Raw genomic sequence first — 17036 nt, 5'->3', positions numbered from 1 at the left:
TCTTAATAATAAAGCCTTTTACCTTTGTATTCGTTCGCCAAATCTTGTTCAGTTCCATCCAAGCTCGGTTTTTTCTGAATCTTCGTGGAAGAAGAAGAAGTGGTTCTAAGGAGCATACTCCCAGACGATGGAGTAAAGTTTCTCTTTATCTTTCTTTAAAGAAAAAAGAACATGATCCCCCTTATTGTAGTGCTCAATTTGCAGGGATTTGATTCTTTCAAGTAGAGCTTTTGAAAACCCTATCGATGCCCTTTCTAAAGCTAAGGGCTCGATAAAGTCTTCGAATTGTTTCTCAGACAGCACTTTTCGCCGTCCGATATTCACCAGATACCGTAATCCTTCCTTCATATGGTTTCGTAGAGATTCTGGTGCAATTTCATTATCAGGAAGATCTAGAGCTAATTCCCACTCCATCTTGGGAAATGAGGTAGAAGAACCTGCACCAGAATCCGATACTGAGGGCTGCATGAACATGGGGGATTCCATAAAAAGTGATTGAAGCGCAAGAACGAGAGTTAAGGCCATACTCCCGGGGAGACCCAACCTTAATAAAAAAATGGAGAAACACCGCCCTCCTAAATGGGATCCAAGCCTTTGTAGAAACTCCCAAAAAGATCTCGAATTCCCAGTTTCACACAAATCAAATAGATTTGCAATGAAAAAGGAGTAGGAAAGATAAACGGAGGGATTTGTTCATTGCTTTTCTATTTGATTTCTTAAGATCACGTCTTACCGAAATCGGATTTCCTTTTCGTGCCATATGCGCTTAGACTTTCTTTATTCCCTTTTTTCTTCCCGGTTTAATATTTGTTCTCGAAAGTCTTCGTTTCCGTGTAGAAGCAAACTCTTCAAATTGTTGACCAACCTTTCCTTCAGTAATCTTACAACGAACAGGAGTTTTTCCATTGTCAATTCGTACGGAGCAATCAACGAATTCCGGCGAAATAGAAGATCTACGTGACCCAATTTGCCTGTTCAAAAGAAGATCTCTCTTCTTTTTCATTATCAAGAGGAATGCATCAACAAAACAGCCCTTCCATATAGATCGTCGTGGCATGAACTAATTTTTTCGATTCTGTCTGTCTTCGCTCCTCTCCTGTCGAGTGGCTTACGCTCCTACTCCTCCTTGGTCCTTCTTTCACTAATGATCTTTTGGCTCTGAAGTGGTAGAACCTACCGGGCGTACTACTTTACTTGCTAATTCTTTTCTTATGATATTATTGAATAGATCACTCCTAAATGCTTCCTTTTCTTATATACGATACCACTTCTTGCTTCCGCTTTTATATCTTGATCAACGGATCACTTTCTATATCCTTTTGATTGGAGAAAGACTTTTGACTTTTGCTTCTGAAGTCAGATTGGAATTTATGCCCTCTGGTATCCCGGCTGTCGCCGACTTCAGGTCACACAAGGCTAAGCTTACCTCACTTTACTAGAAAAGCAAAGGGCAGAACGAATCTATCTTATCTATGATAATTCTTGTCTAACTTTCTCTCTTCCTAGCAAGAAAACTCCAGCAAGAAGGCAAGGGTGGAAGCCTTAGCGTCTTTCCCATGGGACAAAGGAAGCCACGAAACCAGATTAATCATTTCCAATTCTATCTGAGCTGACAGCATCAGTCCTCCTCTTTAAAGCAGCGGATTTTGTATTCTTACTTCGCGTCGCTACTAATCAAACTGATTGAGCGCTAGCTGTATTAGCGTTAGCGGCTTCCAAAGTAAGACCTTCCACACCTGCTGCTCCTGCTATAGGCTGCTGATGCGGAACGGAAAACTCACAAATAGTGAAGCCCTTGCTTGTTCGAGCGAGCTCTTCCGTAGCTGCTAAAGAAACGAAGCAAGTCGAGCGAAGCGAGGGGAGCTAACGCCTTTACCTTACATAGAAGAGATTAGATGTTAGCACCTTAAGCTCTCTTTCTTAACTATCTACTGTACCAGTGAAGTAGCCCATGGGTATGGGATACGAGCGATTCAGAGTCTTATTGCTTTCACGTAGTCAATGTAGGTACGTACTTACTCATTTACTCATATAGCTGAGAGCTTTTCGTTTCACTACGTTCAACTCATTCGGTCTATCCTGGATATGGTAAATTACCAAATTTCTTTGATTCTAAGGCTGATAATTGGCTTTCTTTTATAACGCCCGTTCTTGGCTAATTACGTATGACTCGTGAAACGCGACTTTCTTAGCCGTCATAGTGTAAGTCTAGTAAGAACTACTACTTCTTTCTCTGATTCGATAGCCTTTCTAGTCAATAAAGAGTGGGAGTACTCACTCATATAGCCAGCTATGAGTGACTACACGTACCTGGGTTTCACTCCTTAACAGGACAGTGACTTACGTACCTTGTTCTTGATGTCTGACGGATGATTAGTCGAGTGAAAAGAGTCGTTTCACTCCTTCGGTAGCTTCATGCTATGCTCGAAGAAGGGAAGTGAGAATCCTCAAACTAACCAAATAGTCCGATCGAACCCAAGTCCTTTGTCTGGTAAGAAGTTGTTACTGAATATCTGTCCTTACTTAAGAAACAAGTATGGAAGGTTCTCTCATCGCCCGAGATGTACTAAAGGGATAGGATAAACCAACCAAAGCGGAAGAAGGGAATTAGCCACTCTTTGAAGAAAGAGGAACGAAACAGACTCGCTTGACTCACTGGAAAGGAACGAAGTGGGGGAGAAGGAAAAAGGAGTCAGTGAGTTCATAAAAGAAATAAGGGAGAAGACTAGTTTGATTCCTAGTTAGGTTTCCGGCGTTGTCTTACTCGTTAGACTCACTTCAAGTATTCCGTTCGTTTATTCCACTCGTTCGGTACTTCATTCGTTTTCTTTAAGACCAGTTGTTCGGGTTCAGATAACTAGTACGGCGGTGACTTTACGGAGAGAATAGAAGCTCGCTAGCGCTCTTTCTTATTAAAGAAATAGGATACTAGCTTTCTTGAAAAAGGAAGATGGTTGAAAGGGTCCCAACGAAGACTTCCGATCGGTAGGATACCTTTTATACGAAATATACGAAAGAATCATCTTTTATGAAACTCATCTATCTCGGCTAGTCAATTGATTCAAGAGGGTTCCGTTCCTTAAAGAAAGAAGAGTCCTGTATGAAACAAGCAAAGTGAAGGGAAGCATGATTGTACGCCTTCGATTGAGAGTTCTCACCTTCTCTCCTCTTTTTCACCGGGAACCCCTATTTCATCAACCAGACGGACAATGGGAAGCGTCTGAGCTCTACTCTACTAGACTATATTGGGCGAGCACGGGAAGTGGTCACACCTGCCAGCTGACCTTCATTGTAGACTCTTTCTTTATTGGAACTTCAGGGAGGAATGAAATGCTACCAATCGTTGAGGGAAGAAAGGGATAAGGTTTGCATCGTCGCTAGCGAATTCCGTCCAGTAATGGAAGTAAAACGCTAGCTTCAAGACTGCAACGAAGATCTAGCCATTGTCACTTAGCGCATCCGAAACTCTCGTCCATAGAGATGGCTTCTCTCGGCTATCAAAGTGAGTTGGCATTCTTAAGCCAAGCCAGTGAGGTTCCAACTCCGCATGCCCTTACACAGGTCTTCCGTAACTTTCATACTAGAACCTGCATACTCACCGGAAGCTTTCAGCCTCAGATTTCATTCCTTTGGACATAGAATTGATCGGTCAAAGCCTTAAACTCGTTCACAAATGAGTTGATTCGCTTAGAGCCTTGCCTGAAAGGATCAATTGAGGGGGGTAGCGGACCGTTATGATCAATAGGTCTAGCCCTCGTAATCTATTGCTGGAGAATAGGTCTAGCTCTTGATAATTGTAGAAAAAGTCTTTGTTGGATGGGATGAATGTATCTGTTGTACACTCTTCTTCCTCTTTCTGGAGAAAATAGAATAAGTAATAATGAGCCCTTTCCACATCTTCCTTTAGTGTCTTCGGACTGATTTGATGTCTCAACGAATCCGGATGTGGTTGTTAAGGGACTAGAATTGGCCGTTGGCCTGGGGTTGAATACCACCGGATCTCCTTGAATTAACAAATTCGCTCAGGCGAACAAGATCGGCACAACTACTGGCTTTATTGTCTTTCTTTCCTTTAATTTAACCTTTGTGTTCGGTAGCATGCCTCGCCTCCGGATCAGCGTATAAACGCTTCCCAACTCCCTTCCTGCAGTAAACACAAGCATGTATCTCTCAAAGCCTTCGCTCAGGATCTGCCATAATGGGCCCTTCTTCTTGGCCTTTCCATTGGTAGACGTTGGTTCATGCAGCGGGATAATGATGTATCTAATGTGGCCAGTAGACCAGGAAGTAGGATGTCGGCCCTACAGTAGTAGAAACTGGAGAATTTCCCTCTTTTCCTTTGACTATAATAATTCCACCAGTTTGAGATTGATCGACGAAGTAATCACATAAGGGAGAGATTCGAGACTGACTACATAATAGCATTTATGCGAGCATGCCGCTCTTCTTTCGGGATCTCGAGTCCTTCTTTATTGACTTCTGGTGCGCTCTGCTAACCAGATCGGGAGGTTAAATAGTTTACTAAAGCTAGCGACTGGGGTATGCTAGTCCTACCGAAACCGAAGCATTGACTTGATCGATCGTTTTCTACGTTAGAGACCCAAATCCTTTCATAGCACAATTAGCTGCTGGTAAACATGCCAGCTATCACACATCTCACTTGACGCAGAGTCAGCGCGAAGAAAGGCGGATCCACCGGTTGGTTGAGGTTCTGCACTAGATCCACTTTCTTTTCTTCTCCTACGATATTTTCATTTCGAGTTAGAGGAGCAGACCACTCTACTAACTTTATCTTAGAGCTCGATAGGTACCTTTCTTTCACATTGACTCTACTTTGTTTAGGGTAATAGCAGCACGGCAAGATCATTTCGGCACAGCTTAATCAGGTTTTCGGCTCTTCTGTCAAAAAGAGGATCTTAGGCCTACCGGTGACCGGCTTCGCGGGCTAAACCACTCAAGCATATGGCCTGATCCACTCTTGGCGTTGCTCTATTGGGCAGAGGTTTCTCGATCAACTAATTGACGAAAGAGGGGGAACCTGATTTGAGATCTTGTACTAAGCCCCTTAAGAGGGGGCGGTAGACTGAACACCAACAGAATCTTCACAAAGTGAAAAGCAGAATCTTAATCATAATAAGCTAACTATGTCGACTCAATGAATAACTGATTAGACCTCCTCTCTTATGATATTCGTTATTGAATTAACACCTAAATAACTAAAAATGGGAACCTTTACCAATAAGCGTTATTCGTTAGGCCAAACTGAAAATAAAGCCCATAACAGAAACAGCAAACCCGGCCTCACATACCATTGAGATTGAAACGCCTCTATCCTCTGGCTTCCTTCTTCGTGTGGGAGCTGCGATGATGCCCAACTTCGTTCATGATGTCAGCAACTGGACATAAACGGAAAGACCATAGACCGCAGAGGATTTTAAGTTACCTTATTCGATATTCGATGGAACCATACCATAGCGGGGAGCCTGTAGTACATTTATGGGATCATGACAAAGACCTCCCCCTGCCTCTCCCGGGATCAGGAAACTAGCAAGCGGATCAGACTTGGTTGGAACGAACCAACTGCAAGGCGGCCTTCCTCGTTACATTTTCATAACCGCTTCCACTTATTTATTTGGATGGGGCAAATCCCACTATAACGTAGGCATAAAAAAAGAAGAGGTTTATGAAATCCAGCAACGCGGTGGTTTTGAAAGACACGGTTCGACAATACCTGTGATCGGAAAAGGTATGGCACATCTCGGGGCATAAACCAGCGAGGAGATAATTCTGTATTTCCAGAAAGGAAAAGGGGGGCTTTACTCCACACTCCATGTCCCGCATAGAGAAGTCAATTCATCAACTGGCTTGGTGTCGGCGCTCGGCTTGAAGAACCGGAATTGGCGACTTTGCCTCCTCTCTTTGGATTGGAATAGTCTTATTTAGTAGACAGAGCTGGATGTTCATGTTACAAGTTCCTTTTACCTCGTCTCTGAACACGTAACCCGAGTAGTGGCTTCTTTCTTTGCTTTGACTTCCAGCCCACCTTCACTAAGAAGCAACCAGCCCATAGGAATAAGGAAGATCAGCGGAAATGGCTAGCCCAGAATTAGCCGGTCGGCTTAATTTGGCGATAGATTAGCCTCAAGCCAATCAAAACCATCCTATCGGCGGAGGATTGGCATTGGAAGAGAGGCGTGAGACACTCTACTCTATTATCTAAGTGATTGAGATCTAATCAAACAAAAGGGATCCAATCCTTTCTTAGCCAGAAAAGGGGATCCTTCATTCTTTCGCACCGTATCTCCTCGGGTTCATGGAAGAGTCTGGATGCGAGAGAGAAAGACGGGTATTGTACTAATGGTCTTGACCCAGCCCCATGGAATCGGGAGACAAGTATGAACCCTTAACCTCTATTCTATTACATCAACCAGCAACCCAAGCAAGACTGAGGATCCGAGTTCAGCTGCTTTCTCAAGAGATTCAGGTTCGATAGCCACTTCCACTTCACATAAAGTTTAGGAGTTAGGAGCTTGATAACATCTTCTTTTTACGTGATTCGGCGATATGGATTTGCCCCAGTCTCCATTTTTCTTACTACATATAAATGGGAATCAAGAAAAGAATTGATTCCTCTTTTTAAAGACAGTAGAACAAAGAACTTTATCTACATGACTGGCAGGTGACAAGGAATGGGGGGAGGGGAAAGTCAGGTCATCTTCAGATTCCCGCCCTAAGCTAAAGGGAATTGATCAAGGGAGAACATGATCTCAGGTTTTCTTTCTACCCCGAGCTTCTATCTATTCTATCTATAATGTCTTCAACAAGCTAGCCAGTTCCAAGGGAAAAAAGACAGCATGTTTAGCCCGATATCTCTCATGTACCTTGGTTCCAGATCAATGAATGCGGAATAAATATTGGCGGTTTCCGATTCGTTACAGCTTGCTCACCATGCCATCGGGATCCGAGGATTGCTTTGTTTAAAAGAAACTTTTAATTCAAAGCGCTTAGTTGGGTTCAGCTCTATAGGTCGAAGCAGGTTGATTGGTTCAGGGCTACGCGCCTATCTGCTCTCTCAAGTCTAATACGCCCCTTATTCCCTTTTCTGTTAGGCCTGCCTTGCCTTGATTCAAATGACGTGGGTCGTCCAGTTCGTCATATCGCATCAGTGGAATCCTATTCTCCGCTTTCTTTTCTGAATACAGGACGAACAAGTAGTCCAAGTAGACCCATTAGGGGGAACGAGATGAAACCTTTCCATTTTATCTTCGATTGACTTTGAGCTAACGGGAGAAGTCCACTAAAGAACTTAACTCAAGAAGCCTAGTGAGGAGGGGGTTAATCAGCCATTTCCTTCGCTTGCCAAGTAAAGTATAAAGGCAAACACAACCGCACTGCTTTTCTCCAATCGGGGAAGTAGGGGGGGCCACCCTTTTCCCCTTAGCCCTCCTTCTCACTCCCTAACCTAAGGAATGAAAGAAAGGCCACGTCCAGACAACTACCACAAAAAATAGTAAAACAAGTTTCAAGTAATAGATCTTTTTTTAAGTAGGAGTTGCCCCTATTAAGTTAAGGGAAGAGAATTTCTTTATTGTTTAGTTTAAAGCAATCAATTTCCGAGAAGAGTTTTGCAGGGAAAGCAAAAGAAGAAAGAGGATCGAGACAGGAACCTTACTCTCTTAGCATAGGCTTGAAGCCCTCATGTCCTATAGGAAGTGGAAGTAAGAAATCCTATCCATCTTTTTATCGAAAAATATCGAAATCTATAATGAAGAAATCATATCGTGCTTATATATAGGATCCTCTAAATCCTCAGACACCGAGACTATGGGGAATCCATATTAACGATAAGATTCCCAAACAAGAAACCACCTTCCCATCCCCATATGTTATCTATGCTTAAGAATTTCCAATTGAACTCCTTCATCCATACAACAGGAATTCTCTAGAAATAAGAGAACCTTTTTTTTTACTTTTCATGCAGTTCCGATTGGAACAAGCATTTTTTGAGAGAATCGTGCGAAGGGCAAGTCCGGAAACTTAGAAACAAAATATCTGTAAAAAGTAAAATAAAACCGGACGAAGAAATCGGACGGGCGGTATTCTTTCGTCGGCCCGGTTTCTCCCTTTCTTGTCTAGTGTATTAGACTCCATTATAGGTCATTCGGAAGGGCTCCGTTTCAATTTTAGGGCATAACGTTGTGGTTGTTCCCTCTCCTTTACTTATCGAATAGGGGCGAGTGACTTCGTACCTCTCCTGACTGAGAAAAAGAAGTTCCAGAGGCATCCTCCATTCATATCGATTTGGGTTTTTCTGCACCATATTTGGATCTGCCTCTTCTTCGATCCGGAATTCCCAACAAATCCTTTACTCCTCGAATACAATGGGATTTCACACCTGGCAAATCTTTCACTCTACCTCCTCTTATTAAGACCATAGAATGTTCCTGCGAATTATGACCTTCGCCCGGAATGTGAGCAAATATATCATGTCGATTGCTCAATCGTACTTTGGCTATCTTACGTGGAGCTGAATTAGGTTTTTTCGGTGTTCTCGTTGAAACACGCGGGCGTACTCCTTGCTTCTGGGGACATTGATCCGAAGCTCTAGTACGGTCCGTGCGCCGTTTTTCTTCTCTACCATGACGAATCAATTGATTTAATGTAGGCATCGCTCTTTCCTTTGTCCTTCCTCCCTATTTTTGCCCTATCACTAGTGATTACTCCCGATCCGAAGCACCCCTTTTCCATTCATAGAGAGATCCAATCGTCAAAATCAATAAAAAGGCCATCATAGACCAAGATCCAAACGGATCAATCTTGTTGGGAGGTACTGCCCAAGGAAAGGAAAAGGTGACTTCCGGATCAGGAATAATAAATAAAATTGAAACAAGATAAAATCGTATATCGAAACGACTTCTGGCATCACCGAAAGGATCGAAACCACATTCGTAGGCCGACAATTTTTCTGGATAGGTCCAACTATTGGAAGCAAAGGGAAAAGGAACACCGAGTGGGATCAAAGAAACTAGCAGACTGATCACTAAAGAGATACAAATAGGTGCAAATTCTGACATGACCACAGCCCACTTGGTTCTTTCGCTCCTTGCTCGCGGAGCGGCATACCGAAAAAAGAAAAGGGTACCAATGAAGCCGACCATTAATGACTTGTTCGAACACCGGGAGTCGGGGCTGGCCTATTGATTCCCTGCGTTATTTTAGCTGCAACGGTATAAGACATAAAAACGAAATGAATGATTTAGCTCCCCGATGACTTCATGGGTGGGTCCCGAATCCCGGGGATACCCAAATATATGCCGTGAACTAAAAAATAACTACCAAAGACAACAAATCCCACATTATCATTCTTCAAATTCATAGCTGTCAAGATCTCGTTCCTTGATTTGCCGCTCGAAGATGTCGTTCATTATTTGACGCGACCTTTCTTTTACAGGATTATTTGCCGGGTTGTTGGCTATATCCGCCAATACCTCAACGAGTCTAGCTTTACTCTTCCAATTGGGTCCAACTACCAGCTCGAAGACCCGACGATATTTACTGTAAGAAGGGGGTCGGTCAAAGAGCGTGTCCATATCGGATTTCAAGTAATCCATGATTATTCGGCGAATAGCCCAATAACCATGGGGTTTATTGTCAGCTTCCATCGTGTCATCCACTGGTGCTTGTATGGGAGCCGGCTGCTCCACCTCATAATCACTGCCAATGGATGGTAACGACGGGACAGACGGAACTGAGCCTGCTGGTAAGGGTGGCGGGTCATAAGGGACCGATGGAAAGGACTCCCAAGGGGAGTTTGATTCCCTCGGATGAGACGTCCCCCATCTCCTTCGAGAAATAGTCCCACTTCTGATTGCAGTAAGAAAGGAAAAATACTGCTACATAGCCGCCCTTCCTAAGATGTCTTCTGTATTACTTTCTTGTGCAAAAATCATTCCCTCAGAAATAGGATCGTAACCTTCAAGGGAGGCTTGCTATGCGATATCCTTTAGGACTTACTCGACTCTAGATAGCCTTTGGAACCTATTCCATTAAGCCTAGTGACATCAATCCCCTTAGTTCAAGCGCAAGGGAATGGATCAAAGAACAAAAAACCTTTCCAATCCAGTCCCTTTACTAGGCAGCAGCTCCCGCTGTTAGTGCAATTGAATTAGAATATGCTCTTACTGTTGGAGAATACCCTGCAACTCACTATTCCATTTCAACTCTTACTAGATTTTAATATTATACATTATACGCAAAGCCATTCTCTCGTAAGCGGAGAACCATCAATCCATAGTATAAATAGTAATAGAATAGTCCAGTAGCGGGTTTGTAGAGTATGCGCTTTGGTAAGCACCGGACAGCACAGAAGCTTCTCGGCTGCCCTATCACACACGAGGATAGAAGGCGGGTCAGTTACTGTCCTGCCTGGCTTTCTATTTTCGTGTGACATCATTAACTGGCATTTTCTTTTTCTCTAGTCACATAGCGGAATTCTAATTCAAGTTAGATCCATTAGGTTCTTCGATTTTATTCTTCAGAAACGAGAGACAAGAAAACATATTTTTTATCGAAAAAAAAGAACAATATCAAATAGACCAAGATCCAATTTCGGGTCATTTCTTGGTGAACATAATCCGCCAAAGTATCTTCGATCCCTTCATTTATGTGCCAGAATAAAGAGAGATTTGGTAGGAAAGTGGAAGATTGAGTATATTAGGGAGTGGTAAAGCTGCAGTAATTCTTTGGGGTTCTCTTTGTCTTCGAGCTTTCATTCCTCAATCCACTGTTTCGTTCCCTCATATACCTCCCCACCAATAGATAGAGACAAATAGGAATAACCGAACCACGTCTACAAAATGCCAGTACCATGCAGCTGCTTCAAAGCCAACGTGATGCTCCTTGGTCAGATGACCAAGATATTGGCGAATACCACATATGATCAAGAAAAGAGTACCTATAATCACATGAAAACCATGAAAGCCAGTTGCTAAGAAAAAGGTAGAACCATAAATACTATCTGAAATAGTGAAGGGTGCTTGATAATATTCCATTCCTTGAAAGCCAGTGAATACTAGAGCCAGTGAAACGGTAGCTACTAAAGCGTAAACTGCTCGTTTTTCCTTCCCCGCGAGTATAGCATGATGAGCCCAAGTTACGGCTGCTCCGGATGAAAGGAGAATAGGGGTATTAAGAAAGGGGATTTCCCGAGGATCTAAAACCTCAATCCCTTTTGGGGGCCAAATACCTCCGATCTCTACCGTAGGTGCCAAAGAAGAATGAGAAGAAGCCCGAAAAAAAGCAAAAAGGAACATAACCTCCGATACGATGAACGGAATAGAACCATATCGAGGTCCTAATTGTACGACTTTGGTATGATGTCCTTCCAACGTGGATTCACGTAGAACATCGCGCCACCATACAAACATGGTATATAGGATAAATAGAAGGCCCAAACTTAGAAGTGTTGCACCCCCTTGAAATGAGTGCATGTACATCACACCTCCTACGGTGGTTGCCAAAGCTCCGAGTGAACCCGAAATCGGCCATGGACTTGGATCTACCAAATGATAAGAATGCCTCTGAGATTCAATCATAAACCACTTTGCCTCGGTTGTATGTAAACCCCCCCTTCACCCCCACCCCCTAAAGTGGTAAAGAAGGGCTCTTTTGGGTATATATCTATAGATTTCTATCTGACTGGACAAAGAAATAGGAAGGGATGGTTCTTTCATTGCATTGATAGAAGTCTAACTAGAAAAAGATCTCTCTATTAAGAAGAGAATCGTAGGTTTGACCGACGAACTACGTGGGAAAATGGACCTTCTTTCTTTGATTTTCAGCAAGCATTTTTTGAAAGTCACAATTCTATTCAGTTTGGTTTCGGAAAACTTGCTGGTCGCGGATTAGTGCGATTCTTACTATGTCATTTCTGGATGGATTTTCGTTGATCGGATCACCACACCCGGCTTTCCTTACTAACCACCAACCCAATCTAGAAGAAAGACTCAAAGTGACTACATCTCCTTCGGACCCTGACGTGAACGGCAGCTTTCATTGAGTCTAAGTTTGATGATCGAACATTCTTTCGATTGCATGTGTTAAGCAAAGCACGCACAATTGAACAAAAGATAGAAGATCAAACTCCTCAATAGTCAGATAGGATCGTAGGCGTACGGTGACCGGCTTCGCGAGACCTTATCGGTCTACTCAAGGCGTTGCTCTATTGGGCGCAGCTTTCTTGATCTAGCTTTCTGACTAACTGAATAGGCTCTTTTCAATTCTTTCTTCTCTTACGATATTTCGGTCACATTACTTCGAAAAGCGTCCTTAATCTTATATACGATACCACCCACTTCCTCCCTTTCTTCCCCTGTTCCGGAGATCGATAGAGCCCTCTCGAAACCTAGCTGTGTGAGTTGGGGGGCAATGTGCAAGCAACTTCATACCCGAATGGCTACTTTTTCCTTTCTCCTGCAAGGTATAGAACAACTAAGGGTACTGGTCCTGCCTGCTCGCTTTGGTTCTGCTTCTTGGTCAGCACAGAAGCAGGTTCTGAAAGACAACCAGCCATTGAGAATCACTATTGTGGTTCCTAATCGGGATGGAGATTCCGGTCCGGTGTAGGGGACACCTTATTCTTGATCTAGGGCTCAAAAGTAGCCTGCGCTAAGCAGGGACCTCTTTGGTTCCATCTGTCCACATTCTTCTTCCATCTAGGGGAATTCGGGCTTGATTGTTCCGTGTAGTCGATTTGCTCAGTGCCCCCCCATGAACAAAGTCCATGAGCTCGAGAAGAGAAGTCAGGCCTTCGGTCAAGAGAGGTCCGGCCCTTCCTAATCATTCTGAATTCGTTGCGGGCTTCTTTCGAGCTGATCAGTCAGCTTCCAGTTACCCAACCAATCCTGTTGATCCTTACCTACGGAAAGGGGTTTTTGAGGTAAGAGAAGCCCTCGTCCATCTTTCGGTGATCAGGAGAGTAAGCCGGAGATAGGTCCGTGTTTTCGTCAGCTACAACGTATTTGATTGAAAATCTTCTTAGCCGAAGAAGCCCAATGAACTGATCGAGGAGCAGCAATAAATGGGCTGACAACATGGACAGCATAAATCAGTCCCCCAGCGTCGGTAGAATGCACTGGAAGAGGTTTTTCGACTGGTCTATTCATGATTGATACATCTTCTCTGATGCACCCTCTAGATTTCATTGGGCTATCCAGTCACCCGATGCTCCAATCGATCGAGGTTAGTGGTGACAACGAAAAGGCTTTTTTTTTAAGCCAGCTGCGGCTTCTTTCAGTGATAGCTTTTGTGGCTAGCTCATTATCTTGGTAAAAACGAAAAAAGACTATTTCTTTAGTGGCAGTGGCCAAGCAAAATAGCTCAAAGATGAATCGCCCGCCCCCCCTCCTATTCATTGTGAAAACCCGGCAACTTTCTATATATAAATATTAATATAACGAACTCGGAGAAGTAAGATGGGGGCGATTGGCGCATGGGTTGACTTTATCCTTTCCGGCAGTCCCTTAGCCAAAAGTTAGCTGATAAGGAATGGTCCGTTTTTTAGTATTAATCCAGCGACTGGCCTTGCCTTATCGAATAGGGGCGATATCCGAAGTATGGTTAGCTCGCTAGTTATATGCTTAACACATGCATCTGAGGTCAGAGGTGCCGCTAAGGTGAACGCTCAGCTTCAACTCTGACTTTCTATTTGAAGTGCACTGAAGGTTAACTATGTCAATCTACAACTCAATGTGATTGGCTTCGTCCGGGCTCAGTCTCTTCCGGCCGCCTCATCCTACTTACTCCACTCGCTATGTTTTGCTGCCAAACGGACGGACTCTATAGGGTAGGGGCGCCCTAAGTAAACAAGTCGGCTACTGCTGATCGTAGCGTAGTAGGCAGAAGTTGAGGAGATTGATTTGTTGAGCGAGCAGCAAACCGGATCTGAGAACTTGAGAGATGAATGGCGTTGTTCGCTTGGGAATGGGATGAGACTGGACCTGCCGTCTTTCACATGAAGGTTTATGGAAGGTATGGTCTTTATGTTGGCATGGATCGGATCTGCTTTTCGGATATAGTAAGTTTCAGATCTATCTCTTGTAGGGCTAGCTCCCCGTTAAGCGACTAAGGTAGTGCTCCCTATCTTCGCAAGTTAGCAGGAACTATTTCGCATAGCCGATCTGTATACTAGAATATGCATCTACGACTAGCTACAGGAACTAGATGAAAACTTCTACAACAGGGAAGAATGCATTCTGACATCGAGTCCTCAATCAATGTAGATGATTCAACAAGGTAGACCGAAGCAACTCGTCGATCAGCTATCACCACATCGTTGCCGAGAATGGCATAGCGATCAAACTAGTGACTGTCTACGGCTTATGCCTTCACTCGGGGGAGAGCACCCATCCAAAAAGCAGAAAAGTGAAGAAGTGACGTCCAAACCCTCGGATGGACCTAAACTAGACTCAGTCCGAGCTCCTGCAAGAGGGTCCAAAGTAGAGTGGCATGGAATCGGCCGGAAAAGACAGATATGAGAATTGCGTATATTGAGTGAGATGCCGCTTCAAAGATGCTGCTTACCTAGGATGGTGTGCCTTTCGCTCCTTTGGCTTTCTTTCTCCCGGAGACCATGCCATTCCTCGACCCACTCAAGCTCAAGCCTTCAAAGTCAGATGAGGAGCTGGCTTCCCTCAAAGTAGCTCTGGCTGACTTGCCCGTTCCGCTTCTCTCCCGCTTTTGGGCGGTTCTTCCTCCAGCAGCCTATTCTTTCACAGCTTCTATGCCAAGGGCTTCTTTATTATAGAATTATCTTATGCATGCAAGATGTATTGGGGTCACATAAAATGGATTATTATTATTAAAATGAAAAGCGCTCTTAGTTCAGTTCGGTAGAACGCGGGTCTCCAAAACCCGATGTCGTAGGTTCAAATCCTACAGAGCGTGATTCCATTCTTGTTAGATCGAGAATGACAATGAAATAATTGAACAGCAGTCTAAAGTCTGAATTTGACCTCCTGTGGATTAGGGTTAAAACAAAGAAAAGAAATAGGAGGTCAATAAACAAAAGAGATGTTAATTAATCAAAGGTCCAAAAGCGGAGGCAGTTCCAGTCCTTGTCGCAGCGCAGTAGTGAGTAGGTGATCCAACACCAGAGATAAAAAAAAGACGCAGCAGATTCATATACTGACCTTAGTTAGATAGATCGTTTACCTAGGTACAGAATGAGACCCGCTAGTGAGGTCCATATCGGTAATAGAAAGACCTGCCACCAAAAGCATTCGGAGCAGAAGTAGACCCTTCCCCCGCCATAATAGCACCACCTAGCTTCGCTGCATCGGGATAGTAGTTTCACATATCTTGATCTAGTGATCGAAATAGGGATAATTAAACCAATGATAGAGTTGACCTAGCCTAGCGACATCCATCCCCTGTCTCCGACCGGGAGATAGAGACTACTTCATGCGCAACTTCAACATCTCCTGCCCTTGCGTAAAAGGGGTAGGCCTTTTTTTTTCAAGACCCCCTTTCGGAAAACGCATTGGCTTTCACTCAAGTTCGAGATCCATTAAATTAAATAAAGCAAAAAATGCACGTTACAGACGAAAGTGTTCATTGGCGAATAAAGAGAATGCAAGCTATGCAAAAACGGATTTCACTCATTTTCTTAGCCCTCAATCTCTTTCTGACACAGGGCTGAGCGCTCTAGAAGCGAAATAATTACCCTCGCGGGGTTGATGAACCTGCCTTTTTGGTTGGCGTGGGGTGAAAGACCTCGCAGCGGAAACGAAAGAAGGACCTGTACTGCTTAGAGGGAGTTCACTTGCTTTCTTAATGCGTTCGTGTCCCTCAGCCTAGCTGCTGAATTGCCGACTAGACCTAGCAGCAGAAAGGCCGCTATTCCTGCTGACGGGCTACAACCACAACCTATGCTATGGAAACTCCCAATGTCAGGTCCAACTTCGACTGTGGAGGATCTTCATCCCAGATCAGAGAGGGAATAGAAGATCAGGCTTTCGGCCTCACCTGTAGTTGATGATAAGGCATTTGCCTCCGCTGTATTAAAGTCTTTAGAATGAGAGGATGCTTGCTCTTTTGCCTCTTCAAGGAAGGCACATTTCAGACTGACTAGCCATTCTTCCCGGGCGTGTAAGAACAAGCAAGAAGAGATCGAGAGGAAGCCAAGCTATGCGTATACTTTCCTCTCCTAGCATTTGGGGATGAGATTAAAGGGATATGGAACTAAGCAGCCTAGGATTCTGTTGGACTATGACTTAAGTTTCTTTTGATCTCAGATCCCTAATAAGTAACTTCGGGTAAGGGGGCTACCTTAGATGATGAAGGGCTTGCACCTAAAGATAAAGTCTAGGGTTTCAAGTTAATCTGAGGAGATCGCTTCAGCTGGAGATGAAATTGCCCGATCTTGCTTTTCTTCAATCCTGGCTTCCGGTGCATATCTGGGAAGTGAATCCAAGGGACTTTTGCAGATCAGTGAATTTGAAGAGGCAGGATTAGGCAGCTCATTCTCTAGTCTTTTCTTTCTGCCTTCGGTTCGATTAGCTGCTTGCAACTCTTTCTTCCTAACTTCCCGACCTAAGGGCTTAGCCAATAGACAGTCTTCCTGACTTAGGCTTGTCCGATAGATTGAACTATGGGATTTGGGAGACTTAATTGGCTGCTTTGACTCATCAGTTCCCAGAGCAGATCAGGGACAAGAGAACATCGTCAGAGCGGCTTCTACCTTAGATATGTTATTTGACGATAGAGATTTGGAACGAACCGCTGTTAAGCAAACCAAGCAACCAACAACCCCAGGAATGTATGTAGAAAAGAGGGCTTAGGAAGAATAGGAGCTTTCTGAGACTCCTCACATAAATAAAGCAAACCAACTCCAGGGATTAGTTATATGAAAGCGCCTGCTCATGGATAAGCGATCAGAGTGACTAATCGGCACAGAGCGAAATGCCACTCAATTGAAAAGCATAGTAGCTCTTTAAGTGAGAAGGGGGAGAAGATTGGGGCAAACAGTCCAGCTAGCT

At 43.9% G+C, this 17036-nt stretch overlaps 3 protein-coding genes and 1 non-coding gene across 4 annotated transcripts; 1 reads left to right on the top strand and 3 right to left on the bottom strand.

The window, feature by feature from the left end:
* Positions 1–7526: 7526 nt before the first annotated feature.
* LOC130960113 (ribosomal protein S12, mitochondrial) lies at positions 7527–8669 on the bottom strand. Its single transcript, XM_057885434.1, has one exon. The coding sequence runs from the start codon at positions 8667–8669 to the stop codon at positions 8292–8294; it is 378 nt and encodes a 125-aa protein (XP_057741417.1). The 3' UTR covers positions 7527–8291.
* A 48-nt stretch (positions 8670–8717) lies between these two features.
* Positions 8718–9256, bottom strand: LOC130960112 (NADH-ubiquinone oxidoreductase chain 3). Its single transcript, XM_057885433.1, has one exon. The coding sequence runs from the start codon at positions 9156–9158 to the stop codon at positions 8718–8720; it is 441 nt and encodes a 146-aa protein (XP_057741416.1). The 5' UTR covers positions 9159–9256.
* Positions 9257–10547: 1291 nt separating this feature from the next.
* Positions 10548–13315, bottom strand: LOC130960103 (cytochrome c oxidase subunit 3). The gene has a single exon (XM_057885424.1). It carries the CDS (start codon positions 11592–11594, stop codon positions 10797–10799), a length of 798 nt encoding a protein of 265 aa, XP_057741407.1. The 5' UTR covers positions 11595–13315; the 3' UTR covers positions 10548–10796.
* A 1554-nt stretch (positions 13316–14869) lies between these two features.
* On the top strand, positions 14870–14943 carry TRNAW-CCA (transfer RNA tryptophan (anticodon CCA)). The gene has a single exon. It is a non-coding gene; the product is annotated as a tRNA-Trp (tRNA).
* The last annotated feature ends 2093 nt before the right edge of the window (positions 14944–17036 follow it).

The sequence above is a fragment of the Arachis stenosperma genome, unplaced genomic scaffold (genome assembly GCF_014773155.1).
Source record: "Arachis stenosperma cultivar V10309 unplaced genomic scaffold, arast.V10309.gnm1.PFL2 arast.V10309.gnm1.Scaffold_100071, whole genome shotgun sequence".
Classification (NCBI taxonomy): Eukaryota; Viridiplantae; Streptophyta; class Magnoliopsida; order Fabales; family Fabaceae; genus Arachis; species Arachis stenosperma.
This window is presented reverse-complemented; position numbering and strand designations above follow the sequence as displayed.